This window comes from Montipora foliosa, unplaced genomic scaffold (assembly GCF_036669935.1).
Source record: "Montipora foliosa isolate CH-2021 unplaced genomic scaffold, ASM3666993v2 scaffold_263, whole genome shotgun sequence".
NCBI lineage: Eukaryota > Metazoa > Cnidaria > Anthozoa > Scleractinia > Acroporidae > Montipora > Montipora foliosa.
Genome location: NW_027179565.1, coordinates 273,676 through 288,675, shown reverse-complemented (window position 1 = coordinate 288,675; position 15,000 = coordinate 273,676). Strand labels below are relative to the sequence as shown.

Sequence of the window (15,000 nt, the reverse complement as noted above, 5' to 3'; positions counted from 1 at the left end):
TTAGAGGTGGACATTCAGTATTACAAAACAGAGGATGTGGCATTGAACATATGTCATGTTTGAAATAAACTGGACTGGAGGCATTTCTAAGGCTCCTTGACTAATATGGCAATAAACTTGAAAGCCTTCAAGGAAAAACAAAAATTATCAACTTTGAGTGAATATTTTAGTAAATAGACCCCATCAGGCAGCTTGTTTGTCGGCTGATAATGTCCGCAACTGAGAGTCCGAAAAATGAAATATTTGGCTGAAAAGCAAAGCTTCGAGGGCAAATATGAAATTTTAAGGACAATCTCTCAGCCAGACATTATCAGGGTTGCCTGTGGTACGTGCGCCGTTCCAAACAATTTTTTTCAAGGTCATTAAGAAGTCATACCAGAAGAGGCCCTTTGGCTCACAGGTCCTCACACGTTCGTACGACGAAACAGATCTGTCCTTGCGTAATATGTAGCTCTAACAGTGCACGATATTGTTTTGGTATTGTCCATCATTGTAGTGCCATGGTAGAAGTCTTGGGTAAATAGTCTGAGAAGACATGTGGTTACTAGCAAAGTACTGAACCCGGAAAGATTGAATGGGAAGTGAGAAACATTGGCTTCTGGGCTGACATGTTTATAAACTTCTTTTCACCACAAGTTTAAGCGTGCCCGCTGAGCATCTGACAGCTTTGTAATGCCGAAGTTCACTGAAGTTATCCCTCTTCGGCAGGGTTAGTGTTTGGATGGGAGAACAAAACAATATACCCCTCATAAAACAGAAGCATCGGACCGAAAATACTATTAATGCTAACAAATGCGAACTCAGCAAGGTACAGATCTTGTTAGCTTGCTTTATGCAAAAACAAATATTGATGCAAAAGTAAATAACTATTGATACACAGTTTTTAGAAAGAGCAGAAGGAAGTCTCCAGGACGGTCGATCGAGAATAACATATTTACGACATGAAAACAACATTAATTTTGAACCGTGAATATAGAATGTAAAAAGTTACGATCAGCGACAAACATTTTGGGAGATTTTTGCTGCATTCAAATAAATCGCCAAATCGAAAGTGACATGGCTGGAATTCAGCGGGCGCCGTGATTAAGTTACCGCGGCATGTTTACTCGCCAAACAGTGAAGCATCTGTGTCAAATGATGGCAAGATACCGGGTTTTTGTAAGTTTCTTTTTCTGTCAAGTGTTATAAAGTTTGACAGTGAAATGAGCAAAGTCAAAACAAAGATCACAATCGCCCAACTCTTGTTTATGCAAAGTCAAAATTTACTCTCCAAGATGTGTTCGATGTTATTTATCACCAGGTAATTTCATCATTTTGGAAATGGCAGCTACTTTATTATTCATCTGCGTCACAATTTTTCACTGATTTTGGGGCTCATTTTGTTGAAACTCAAGCACGCTTCCAACAGGCCTGTGAACCCTTCCTGCTTACAGAGCAATACTAAAAAACTTCTCCCATATCACATTTCAACCTTAAGCTTGGAAATGCAATACACAACATGATATTATAATTCACAAAGGCAGAAAATAATACAGAATCCTTTTCCAGCGAAAAATTTATTGAAACAAACAACATATTTGCTCTTAGAGGCGAAAACCTCTTCCTATTTCATTGCGTGCGTGAAGGCAAGAAACTCAATCGTGTCAAATTACCATATACTTCAGGTAAATACAGCACACTTTGATTTCGGCTCGATGGGCGATAGATTGTTGTCGAAGTCCATTACTCGTCGCTTTTAAGATTCCACCGCCTGTATATCCAATTGACCTGCCATTCATGAGCTTCATAAGGGTATATTTTGTTCAAAGATCCACTAAAACGCCATTCGCGTTACATGACTTTCGACGCCATTGCCGGTTAAGTTAATCATTCTACTGTGTCCACCAGAGAAATCTACGCATTTCCCACTACCCTCTCGATCCTAAGAAAATACGCGCAGAAGGCTCTATGCACAAAGCCACCACTTAGCAGGGGAGTGACAGGCAAGACTTTTACCGACACGGAAAAAAATAAAAAAACGACGAAATAAACACAGATTCCTACTGGGTTTGCCATACTGGCACCCAGTAATTAAGTTTTAATTTGAGAAAGAATGCCATACATTGCTTTGTATTTTAAAGCTTTTTACAAATATTATTCATGAATTATCGTTGAAAAATGCGTGGTTACCCACAATTTTCTTTTTGGATTTCAATAACACTTGTTAGGATCTACATTTCCTGCATAGTCATAAACCGGGGTAAAATTATCTTTATTTAGTAGGCGTGGTTCTTAATGTCACTATAACTAGAATCCAGAAAACTGGTTTGTTTTTCTTCAATGTGAAATGAAAACTCCTCTGATGCCCTTTTTCTGCTGGCTTTCTTTCCTTTCAACAAAAATGATTGAACAGTTGTCTTCCCCTTGTATATTACATATAATAATTATTCTTTTATATAATATATTTTGTTTACATTATTAATTTTTTTATTATTCTTCCATGCTTAGTTTCATGAAATAATTGGCAGAATGGTGAACCCCTTAAAACATAGAAGCCCTAATTCAGATGGAGCAATAATATTATTAATTTTACCTTTTACATACATGTACAAATGTACGTCCCCTTCAACAACTCCTCTTTTATTCATAGCCAAACTGCTCACTGCACCTGTCTCAGAAATTTGGGTCCTACTTCCGTTACACTCGCTTCACACCCATGAAATCCTGGAGAAACGCACCTGGAATTATCATGGCAACAGGTAATTCATCAATTTAAGATTCTTAGGGCGGATTTACATTGTATGATTTTTGTCGCATGCCACACAGGCAGACAACCCTAAGGATACATGAGCAGGTGATGTCACGTTATTTGAGACAGATGTAACAGCCAATTCAACTGATCAAGGAAGGTGTTCCATAAAAACTTAAAATCATGACGTGTCTTTACGAAAATCTATTTTATGGACAGCACATGTCCCATGAAAAATAGTGGCTGGCATTTACAAGACAATGTATTATAGAATATGCCATTTATACCACACCCTGGCATACACAATTCTTTTGGTTCGGCATGGTCCTGAGCTGGTGACTAGCAGCAATTAAATCATGACGCTTCCTTAATAAACATCACACCTTGTATCAGATTATTATAAGTGTCTGTTCCGAAAGCCAAGTAATAAGGTAACCTATGCACCAGTCCAATGGCTGAAATTTGAGGATGTGATCTATTTGTTCTTAGACTGAGCAATTCCTTGTAGACATTAGGTGTTCTGGAATCACTCAACCAATTTAGGTAAAAGACATGAGAACAGTCAGAAGGAATTTTTTCTAGTCCTTGAGCTGATAGGGAGGTTTGGCCAACACCTTTACTAGGCAAATTATTTGCCACTCCCTGAGGATACCAAAGCATCTTGCCTACCCGTTGTTATTATAATTATACTATTATAATGATATCGTTATAATTATAATTATTGATTATAATAATTATAATAATTATTATAATTATATAATATATATAATAATATATACCATAAACACCTGCAGATAAGCTGCACCCTGAAGTTAGCCGCTCAAATTTTGGAAAAAAGGTTTTTTGAGAGAAATCAAAAGAAATCCAAAGTCGAGTCTTTAGACGTCTTCTTCATCCACTGTTCATCCAACATAAACTCACTATTAACATTGAAACGAAAAATAATTATTTTAAGTCTTACCGGTAACCACAATTTTAGTACTTTAACATAATGAACATCGTTTCTACCAACTTTAACATTATGATAGACCTTTTTCTGTTTTTTTTTTTAAAAGAATTTCTTCATTTAACACAGTTTTTCCATAGTTGTTTGCATTAGAACAAGGATGTGAGCAGAACGTTCGTAGCTTAGAAACCAGGCATTAGATAGGATGCTGGAAGCAGGCTTTTTCAAACATTTTCCCGCAAATAAGCCGCACCCCTGATTTCTAGCGACGATCTTTGGGGAGAAGGTGTGGCTTATCTGCAAGTATTTACGGTAATATCATATATTATAATAATATAATAATAATAATAACAATAATAATAATAATGATGATGATGATTGTTAATAATAATAATAATATTATTAATAATAATAATGATTATTATAATAATGATGATGATAATAATAATAATGATGATTATTATTATTATTATCTAAGGGAGAGTGATAATTCTACAGTTTGGCCATCAGCACCAGAGAGCATGATACTGACTTCTTCAACTAAGCTCTTATTATGATTCTAGTACAAAGTAGTTAGTCAAATGTCAGTAATTAATTTAAGGTTCAATGGTATTTAGCTTAAATGAAACTAAAGCGGGCTTGGGAATAATAATTGGAAGGTTTTGGTTGTATTGGAAAGGACTGAAGATTTCTGTTTAAAAATCAAAAAAGGGAACTTGTTGTAATTCAGATTATCCAAAGTTGGAATATTTTTTACTTTATAGGTACCTATGGTGACCATTTGCACAGAGGTGCTGACATCTTCCTTTCAGATGATGCTGGATTGAGCTGGCACATGGTTGGTAACTTGTTACTTTGAAACTCTAGTGGTCAGTTATTGTTTTTAGAAAGAAAATAAAATGATGTACTTTGATGGAATTTGATGGTCTTAGTCAACGGAGACCAGAGATGGAGTAGCCTCCCACGCAGATGTTCTTAGGGCTTCGTCACGACTTCCTCCACCACTAACGTCATGTCTGTTTGTGGATTGCAGACTAATCAGGGGTTGTTTTCCAGTCTTGGGTAAACTTGTGTTTTGTATGGCATTGTTTTGCAGCATGTGTTTGGCTATGCACAACATGATTAGTTATTGCTGATTGGTTTCTTTAGTGCGCAAACAGCTGGTGAACGAAAGTGGTGTTTTGTTTCGATGGTTGTTAGTGGGGGAGGAACGTGTGACAAAGCCTTAAAGGGAAACTGTCACGAGAAACGCATGCGCTAGCGTCTTGTGAAAACTTGAAAAGTGTTAGGTAACTTTTTTCAAGTTCAATCGACAAATTCAGAATGGTGTCTACTGGGAAGGGCCACGGTGGACAAAGGAGATTCTCCAGAGAATATACGTGACTCACGCGTGAATCCATGATGGCGGGTAGAATTTTCCGTGGGCTCGAGAGCAAACAAACTCGAGCATGCGCAGTTCATGACAGTGCCTCTTTAAGAACGTTTGCATGGGAGGCTAGAGATGGAGTTGTCTACGACCCGTTGTTTTAGCAGCCTGAGTGTAAGTCACTTGACTCTGATAGTGACTTTCACTTAAGTTGATGAAACTTCTGTGACACTCAACAGCTCTTCTGAGGGTGATACTTGCAGGTCTGGACTATCAAATTCCATCTTGTTATTGCCAGTGAAAGATGTAAAAAGTTATTAGAATGATTGGCACAGAGACGATCTTCTGCAGGTGTAGAAGAAAGCTTAAAGTGCTACCACGAGCAAAAAAACAATTCTTTTTTTTCTTTGGATTTCAAAACTATGTCAACTAAACATTAAAGCCGTGTTCACATGTTGATTATGATCAACCGAAGTATTATCGGGCTATCATACTCCACTCAATTTTATTCAATTATGGTTCTGTTCACATCTGCAAAAATTAAAATACAATACGCAGGGTAAGCAGCGTGAGACAATGGCGCCGTATCGCGTGGCCCGCCACGATTATCATCACCATCATGTGCTTGAGGCGAGAAGAAAACCAAGGATAGCTTCAGAGAATAGAAGAAGACGAATCCAAACCTTCGCTCCATAAATTAGAAGTTTCGTCTGCTCATACCTCCATGTGCTCGCCATTCTGTTCAATTAACCCTTTGACACCTAAACCCTAAGAACAAATATGTTGTTGTTGTTGTTGTTTTATATCTACAGTTTGAGTGTTTGCTTTTACTTTCTTCATGTTCTTAACAGATATTAAATTCTCCTTGGTGGTGGTACAACCTCGGTGATCATGGTGGAATTTTTATTGCTGTTCAAAGAGCCAGGCTCACAAACGTTATTTAGTAAGGACTGCCTTCTAATTCTAGAGAGTTATAAAGTCATCTAAGACATAAAAAGGTTGTTTATCGTGTTGGGAAGAAATGGAAAATAATACAGATTTATCAATGATTAATTTGATGGCCTCTGTTAACTGCCTCGTAACAGTACTTATCTCACTTAACAGACCACTGTAATATTGTGTATGAATAGTAAAGCATGTGACCTTATGCTTCATATGCCTGACCCTTCCTTCCTTCATGACACACAAGCCGGTCTCTTTTCTAATTTCTTGGTCCAAAACTGCCAATACTTATGTATACTTTTTTGGCCCAAATAGACCATTTTACAGTTCTGTGCTCAGTTTATCAGGCCTCGGAATAAAAGAGAGACTGGAGTTGACCTTGCTTTGATAGAAACATCACTGCATTTCTTGTTAACATTACAGCACTTGTTCATGATTTGTATAAGAAAAGCAATGCGGGTTTTACACTTGTATCAAAGCAAGTCAAGAGCAGAGCACAGAGCTGGAAATTGGTGTATTGTTTTTGGAATTCTTTGTGGATTTTGAAGGTCACATATTTCAATAAAATTAGTTACCTTTTTCTTGCCATCTGAATCATATATTTTTGAAGCAGTCTGCAGGCCAGTAAAAGTACAGATAATAAAATTATATCCAAGATCTGAGTAGAGACTGTCATGCATTCCCATTTTGTTAAGTGTTATCTTGCACAGGGAAATGTACCGGAACACTTGTCCATTAAATGGGTAAAAACTAACAAAAGGTTGACAAAGGCCTGCAAAGCTTTCTCACGGTTTTTGATTCTAAAAAAAGGCGTATCTGGGATCAAGTTTCGAGTCGAGACTGCCACATTACTTTTGCGTGGTACTGTATATTGTGCTGATAGCTAATTAGTGAGACATTCATGTTTACAACTATCTGGGAGCCTGCAATAGGCTAGTCAAATATCATTTCAACCATAGCTTTACATTGTGGGTGCTTGTACACATCCAAAAATTGTTTTAATTTAATTTATAACCGAGTCAGGCAATCTGCTAATTTTGTCTTATTTAATGTTCATGCAGTTATAGTTGGAATGAAGGTAAAACATGGAGGACATACGTATTCTTGAACAACTCGAGAATGTTTGTATATGGGTTACTGACAGAGCCAGGAGAGCACAGTGCACAGTTCACCATATTTGGCTCCCACAGGGGCTTCCACAACTGGGTTGTTGTGCAGATTGATTTAAAAAAAGTGTTAGGTAGGTGGATTACCAGTTGACCAAAATGATATGATTTGCTGCATTTGTTTGTATAACAAGCAACCCTCTTTTGTGGCCTAGTTGGTTGAGCGTGAGTAGAAGACAGGGATGAGAGAAAATGCCTGCGTGAAATCTCGATTTGAATCCAGGTTTTGCGGAGCTATTTTTGTGTGCCTGGCTTCTCCGCGCGCTCAACAAACCAAGCGGTGAAAGAGGGGCTGCTCATAGTCTATAATAACAGCATCACCACATTAATTTTAGGCTTATTTAGCACCAGAACGGGAACCTCAGTGGCAACGGCACGCGCAGAAAAAACACCAACGAGAATTCAGAATAGAGTAGACTCCACTCTTTTCTTCTCAATTCTAAATTCTCATTGGTAGTTTTGCTGTGCGCGACGTCGCCACTGACGTTCCCGTTCTGTTGCTAAATCAGCCTTTTAGGATAGGTTTTAAGCCGTGGCTACAAGGGGGGTTTTTTTTCAAGTTTTGTTGCGTAGCCAGTGCGCAATAAAAATCGCAAGGTGTAGCCACCCTTGAACTGGTGACACGACAGCTGAAAAAATTGCAGGAAAAAAAAAAGAAATTCATCTCATTCAATTTCTCGTAATCTTTTCAGCTGTGGCGTCGCCAGTTGAAGGGTGGTTGCACCTTGCGATTTTCATCATGCACTGGTGACTCGACAAAATTTGAAAAAAATCGCATCACAGGCCCGAGCAAAAAATTGCTTGTGTAGCGGTGGCTTTAGGGATATTAATTCATGCTAGCCCACATGCCAAGCAGAAACCCTTTGTTAACAATTTTTAGCTATTGTTTGGATGTCTGTTGTTTATTTCCATAAATGGTGATTTTGGGCTAACATGAATTATATTCCAGTTTTAGGGGTATGGTGCCAGAAGGAATTTCATGGGGTCAAACCTGGGTTAATAGAGTACCGAAGTGTGACGTCACAAAAAAATAAATTTGTGAAATTATGGGATTTGGCGCCATTTTCAAATAGAGCGTCCTTAGAAAAGGGTCCTTGCCAAAAATCACCTCTTAATAATTGTAATTCCCAGCCGAAATATAAAGGATGAAAGTTTGATACTGCCCCATATAACTCTCTCTAATTTTGAGCTGGTTCCAAACTGAAGGAACCAGAACAAATTTTGAAGGGTTTGTATGGGATGTTATCAAACTTTGATCCCTTATATCTCCATCGGGAATTGCTATTCAGAGCTAATTTTGGGTATGAGGGCATCATTTAGGATCCTCTATAAGAATATGACATCATATCCCATAATTTTAAAAATATATATTTTTGTGACGTCATCACTTCAGTACTCTATTGCAGTGGATCTCCATTTTCTGAAGGCAATAAACTGATTGTTGCTTTAATGATTTCTGATGTAAACTTCAATAACACGCGAGGTGCTACACTACTATAAGCATTTCCATGCACTCTGTACATGTATATGCATGTACAGCACTGTTAGGAAAGTAATACTTTGTAGCTAACAACAAGAACTTGATGTTTGTGGCAATTCACCCTGATGCAAAGACTTGAAATTTTATCCGAGATGCTTCACACATAGTTTGAGTGTAATTCCTAGATAGCTAATCATACTAATAGCATTACTTCTGTGCCTTACGGAAACCCAATCACGAGGCCCTGTTCTAGTATCCACACTGATTTAATGCACCCATCAATGTTAAGCCCCAGGGAGGGGGGTTGGGAGGGGGGTCAGGCATGGGGTGGGGATTTTGACATTTTCATTGAAACAAATTCAAATTCCCCACCCCTGGGACAAAATAATTGGTCAAAATGTCCACCCGGCGGCAAGTGAAGGTGGTAAAATGTCCTTTGTACGATCAAAATCGCTACCCAGGGGACGTCACATACGATCAAAATCCCTACCCTGGGAACAGACCTCACGATCAAACTCCCGTGGTTAGCCTAACCCCCCTCCCTGGGGCTTAACATTGATAGGTGCATAACGAGTGAAAGAAAAATAAGAGAGAGTTGGAAGAGAATGCTTTTAAAACACGCTTTTCAAATAACTTTAAACATGCATGGTTTATAATGAAAAACCTAGTTGGACAAACACTACTTACTTGTTTTAGCCCTCAAAACCGTGGAAATCATTCCTCAGGGAAATAACATTTTGAAAATCTCGCTTAGCACATGTCACTGGGCCCCCATTGAAGAGTATGACTTGAAAGTGCATAATTATGACACAAAAATTTTTATTAGCTTGTTCGAAAGAGCTTTCAAAATGGTGAAGAACAGCGTTTACTTTATTGTGATAGCACTCTTGGTAGCCGAGCGATTTAAGATTTTAATTTATGCAAATTAGATGACTTGTGACGGCACATAGCGGACACAAAATTATGCTAACCCTTTCACCCCCGTGGGGTTCCCCATTGACGAGTAAAATCGTCTGGCGTTAGACAGAGTAAAATCTATAAGTGGCACTCTTGGGAGTGAAAGGGCTAATGGGGACATAGCTTTTGAGTGAGTCTAGCTGTTGTTAACCCTTTCACCCCCGTGGGGTTCCCCATTGACAAGTAAAATCGTCTGGCATTAGACAGAGTAAAATCTATAATAAGTGGCACTCTTGTGAGTGAAAGGGTTAAATCACAAAACATGGAATATCTTTGCAAATACTAAGTCTGCAGGGTTGAAATTTTGCAGGGTTGATGTGCTACCAAAACTACACATTGTAATTGTGATTATGATGTCACCATAGCAACATACTCATTACCAGACCTCGACCTTTCCGATATCGAAAATACCTTCTTTGTTGCTTTAGAGTCTAACAGACTTCCTTGTGCTTGTGCTGTGTAATGACCATATTCGGTCACACGGACTGAATGAACATCAAGAGCAAATACCCTTATTGGGGAGGGAAACTCTGATTTTACCCTTTGGATGGAGGGGTTAGTGCGCTATATCATGGAACTTTGTAATGAGTATAAGAACTGCAAAAAGTTTCAGTTGTATACAGAAAAAGTCTTTAGAGATATTCCATTTTTTGTGATTTCTTGTGTCCACAATATGATTTCACAAGTCACCTAATTTGCATACATCAAAATCTTGAATAACTCGGCAACCAAGAGAGCTATCACAATAAAAGAAACTCAGTTCTTCATCATTTTAAAAGCTCTTTCGAACAAAATGTTGTGTCATGTGCACTTTAACAGACAATAGTTCTCTAGCCTGCCCTTGACTAAATCCTGGATCCTCCCCAGATGTTAAGCATTGCATCAACCAATGACTCAGCTGAAATTCCTCTAACAAAGGGGACCAGTACATCACTACATACACTTTGACGCACACCACAGATACATCTCCTAATACAACATGAACATGGGCTGGATGATGCATCGCCAATAATTTGACAGAATGGTAATTAAACAAAGCACTAACAACCTTGTCCATCGTTCAGAATAAAAAGGTGTCAGCAATCATTATTACAATACAATACAATACAATACAATACAATACATACTTAGTTGACCGCTCCCCATAGGGGCTTTTCAGGGCCAATGAAACACAACGAAATGACAGAACAGAACTATAACAACAGCTGTTAAGAATCCCGACTGGCCGGAGACAAACCAGTTGGCTATTTACAAGTGCAGCTGGGAAGTTGAACCAGGGACTACCAGGATCAAATTAAACGAGTGGTCAGAGCGGGTCTTGAACCCGGGATATCCGAATCTCAAGGCAAGCGCCCTAACCACTGGGCCACAGGGGTACAGTATTACCTGTACTTTCTAGGAACAAAATGCTGCAAACAAAGAACCATCTTAAAAGTTTTGCTTTTTGAAAGACTTTACTGATGACTTGTCCATAGAAAAATCTGTGTTGACGTGTAGGCTCACAGGAACTCCGTAGTAGTACTCTCTGCTAATAAAGCTTATATCCTTTTATCTTGTTATGTTGTCATCAGTGCAGCAAACTTTTGTTGTGAAAGACAATGATGCACCTTCCATCATATCATGCAATAAGTATGTTTCATTTCTTATCAGGAGAGCCTTGTAAGGCTGAGGATTACAAACAATGGGTGCCATCAGATGAACAAAATGGCACTTGTCTGCTGGGAAGAAAGATGATTTATGAGCGGCGAATTGCCTATGCTCATTGCTACAATGGCTATGACTATGATCGTCCACTCGCTCAAGAAAATTGTCCATGTGACAGGGAGGATTTTCAGTGGTATGCTTTAAGTTACTTTTTTGTGTTTTTTTTTTTTAACTAGTTCAACTTTTTCATAATATCATCCTGTTTTCACAGTAATTTTTAGGCCCTGACATGATATATTATTTTTTGTTCTACTTCCTCTAACAAAGGCTGTTCTGTGATGGTTACAGTCTGGAGTGGACTTACGTAATGTAAGCCTGCTTTTTACCAGGCAAAGCGCAAAAACTGATTACAAACTACCATCTGGATTGATGATATTACAATATTTGTAATGTGGTTGGTGCTTTGATAATGATTTTTTGAATTGTTTCTCTCTGCTCAGAATCATTCATTGAAGAACAAAGTAACCCACTTTTGTTTTCATCAATTCCTAGTAGTTTTAAAAATGTATGGAAGTTGTTGGTCAGCCAACTATGCCCTTCCAACTACAATCTGGCAGCAAATGCCCTTGAATTTCTCCAGTCTTGTCTTAGTCAAATGTCTTAAACACAGATCAGACTTGTGAATTGTCGTTTTTAGTGAGGCACCTTTTCTTTAAGAGAGGTGTTAGAGGCAACATTATCTTGAGAATTCTATAGGGTACTGTTGAGTATGCCAGAAGTCAAAACTAATGGACATGCACATATAGAGATTCAACTAAATTCTGTTATTGACTGATTTTTCCCAACTCGAGAGGTAATTCACAAGAGTAATATATAGATTTAGCCAAGACTAAAAGCGGAGCTCCCGGCTTGTTTATTTTTACTGGCTGTAGGATTAGTGAAAATAAAAGGCTTTGGAACTGTCCGCCTTCTGGTTTTCCCGGATATTGCTTAATTATGTAACATTTTCTTCGCTGCCCAACTAGTGAATTCCACGGTTAATTTCACCTGAAAAACCGACTGATCGCATGAATCACGAAGGGATGAGTGTGATATCAATTTTTCCAGCGAAATCTACTGTCAAATTCACCAGTTAGGCAATTAATTTTTCTTGAATCGCAAGAGTTTTAAAAGAAAACAAGCAAATCTTCAGCAAGCGAACGGAAAAGGAAAGATGCCATGTGAGAGTCGACTGTCAAAAGCCAGCGAATAGGAATCACGCTAAAATTAGAAATCACAGACGTACTATAGCTTGTGATGTGACAGATCGTCTTTGTCGGTTCAAGGTCGAACAAGGAGTTTTATTGATGTACTTTATTTATTCCACTTTATCTCTGAAAACGAGATCATTTACAATTCGATGTATTTCGTTGAAACACACCAGCTTGGCTTAGAACCAGAATCGGCTAGAAAGGACAAACTTCAAACAAGATGTCCAACAAATTACCAGGACGTGCTCTAAACAAACTTCTTTGCGAGAACTCATTGCAATTACATGTTTAGAACATAAGTGCAAAATTCTTGTCACTGTCAAGGCACATCGAAAAACAGTTAGGCAAGCGGAGTAAAAAAATTTCTTGTTCGCTTGCATTTTAACGCCAAACAAACCAGCAAGAGATGGATTATTTCTGTCCAAAAAGAGTACAGATGATTGTTATTTAATTCCAGTTAACAATAAAAATTCAAGTCTCATTCCTGAGCAAAGGAAAAACGACTAAACCACGTTTTAGAAATATGCATCCACTTGAAATAACTCATCCGTAGAAGTAACAAACGGTTTAGTGTCCAAGAAAAGAATTTGTGGAATAACTTTTTCCACCAACTTTAAGCTATTACTGGTGTATCGTTTTGTTGTTCTCGTTCTTTCTCTCTTCTTTTGTTTCTGTTTTTCTGACATAGGCCATCCAGGCATCTTGCAACCTTAGTTAGTAGATTCGAATTAAAAATCTTAAGACATACCAAAAACTGCAATTCAGAGCAAAAAGCAGCCCCAAACAAAATTAAAAATAAACATTCAGCTTTGAGTTACAGCTATATTATTGTAAACCTGGATTGAAACCAGGGAAAAATGCAAGAAAAATATATTTTCCAATCCGTACCTGAACACGAAAAGCATCGACTGTCAAGAGCTTTGCTGACGTAGCATGGCTGTGTAGCCGCGTCGAGCCACAGAAAGAGCGCGATAAATTAAGCCTCGTTCAGGTGTGAGTGCGAGTGTCTGACCTGGCTTGAGCCTGCGATCCAATCAACAACCAGTCTCGGGTCAGCGGTCAACTTTTTAAAAAAAAAAAGTTGACCTCGATAAGGTCTAACTTGAGCCCACGATATGGTCACATGATACTGGTCAGTGGATACCTTGTTTTGACAGGTGTCAATTGACCATAACATTGATGTCCAATATCAAAGATGTATGCTGTAAACTAGCTATAGTGTAAACTGGAGTATTGCCTCCTCGATGAGCTCTAAACTTGAGCCCGTGATTTGGTTACGTGTCACTGGTCACATTGGCATACATGGAGGGGCGGACGGACGGACGGAGGTACATACGTACGTACATACAGACGTTCATGATGTCATGGCTATAAAACCAAATATGGTATGGGTTACCATATTTTCTTAGCTATGGTGCTCCACGTTTCGCACGCGGAGCTCCGCCATTGTTTTGACAGTCACAATAACAGATCAATAATAAATTGTAATTAATTTTGTTTCACAGTGATTTTGGCTATGTTCTTGGAGCTAATAACGAGTGTACATATGGCAGTCTCGTGCCACCTACCAAATACCCATCAACATGTCGTCCAGGCCAGACATATCGCCGTACAAAAGGGTAAGTTTGGGTGTATGTGGTTCTTATTAGCAATGATGCGATGAGACAGTCGTGTTGGTAGGCAAACTTTATCATCTGAAGGATACAGGTGCACAAGTTTTGCATTCAGTGAGTTGTAAATAGCCCTGTTTTTCCCTGTGTTACTCTTGGCAGATATCGTAAGGTTCCTGGAGACACTTGTCATGGCGGGTTTGAGGACCTGTATGGGGCGGAGACAGCATCTTGTCCAATAAATGGTAGGAAGCTTTGGCTCAAATTCACTACTTTTCTTTATTTTGTGTGGTTTCTGCTCAAATGTCAAGCAACAATTGTGTGACAAAAAATCCACAGATGCCCAGCCATAACTACATTGATTCCCAAGTCGGCCCAAACCGGGCATAATGGTTATGGTAATGGTAATTTATAGAGCGCATTTTCTACTTAGTATATTACTCTGTCTAATGCCAGAGTACAGTATTTTACGCTGTCTAACGCCAGACCATTTTACTCCTCATTGGGGAACCCCAAGGAGTCAATGGGTTAATTGTGCTAATACAAATTTGATTTGTGTTTTCGACTTATCTACAAGTTACTCTGTTTACTTGGAATTTCCTGTTTTTCCTGTTGCATAAAAGGGATGTTTAATCCCTTTTATAGCAAAGAGATCCCATGATAATAACAAGAAGTGCATTGCTGATTGACGGGCATGGAGGTTGCCTGTGACCTCTGGGGACTTCCACTGGAGGCCCCCCCCTCCTTATCCACATGCTATGCATCTAGTAGAGAGGGAGGGGAGGGGAAATGGGGCAAGAAAAATGGCACAGTGTGTCTAATGGGAATCCCAGTGTCTGTTGCCACTTGACTGATTTAGGCCTTGGCAGGCATAGGTGCAAGGCACACGCTTGTTTGTTTGTTTGTTATTT

The 15,000-nt window shown here is 38.7% G+C and overlaps 1 protein-coding gene across 1 annotated transcript in view; it reads left to right on the top strand.

The window, feature by feature from the left end:
* The window catches only part of LOC137986676 (sortilin-related receptor-like), a gene marked incomplete at its 5' end in the record, with an annotated part of 52,188 nt that overhangs the window by 3,935 nt on the left and 33,253 nt on the right, over positions 1 to 15,000 (top strand). Inside the window, 7 exon segments of the mRNA XM_068833618.1 lie at positions 2,630 to 2,738; positions 4,439 to 4,512; positions 5,892 to 5,983; positions 7,044 to 7,222; positions 11,236 to 11,422; positions 13,985 to 14,098; positions 14,252 to 14,334. Coding sequence (XP_068689719.1) covers positions 2,630 to 2,738; positions 4,439 to 4,512; positions 5,892 to 5,983; positions 7,044 to 7,222; positions 11,236 to 11,422; positions 13,985 to 14,098; positions 14,252 to 14,334 — 838 coding nt within the window.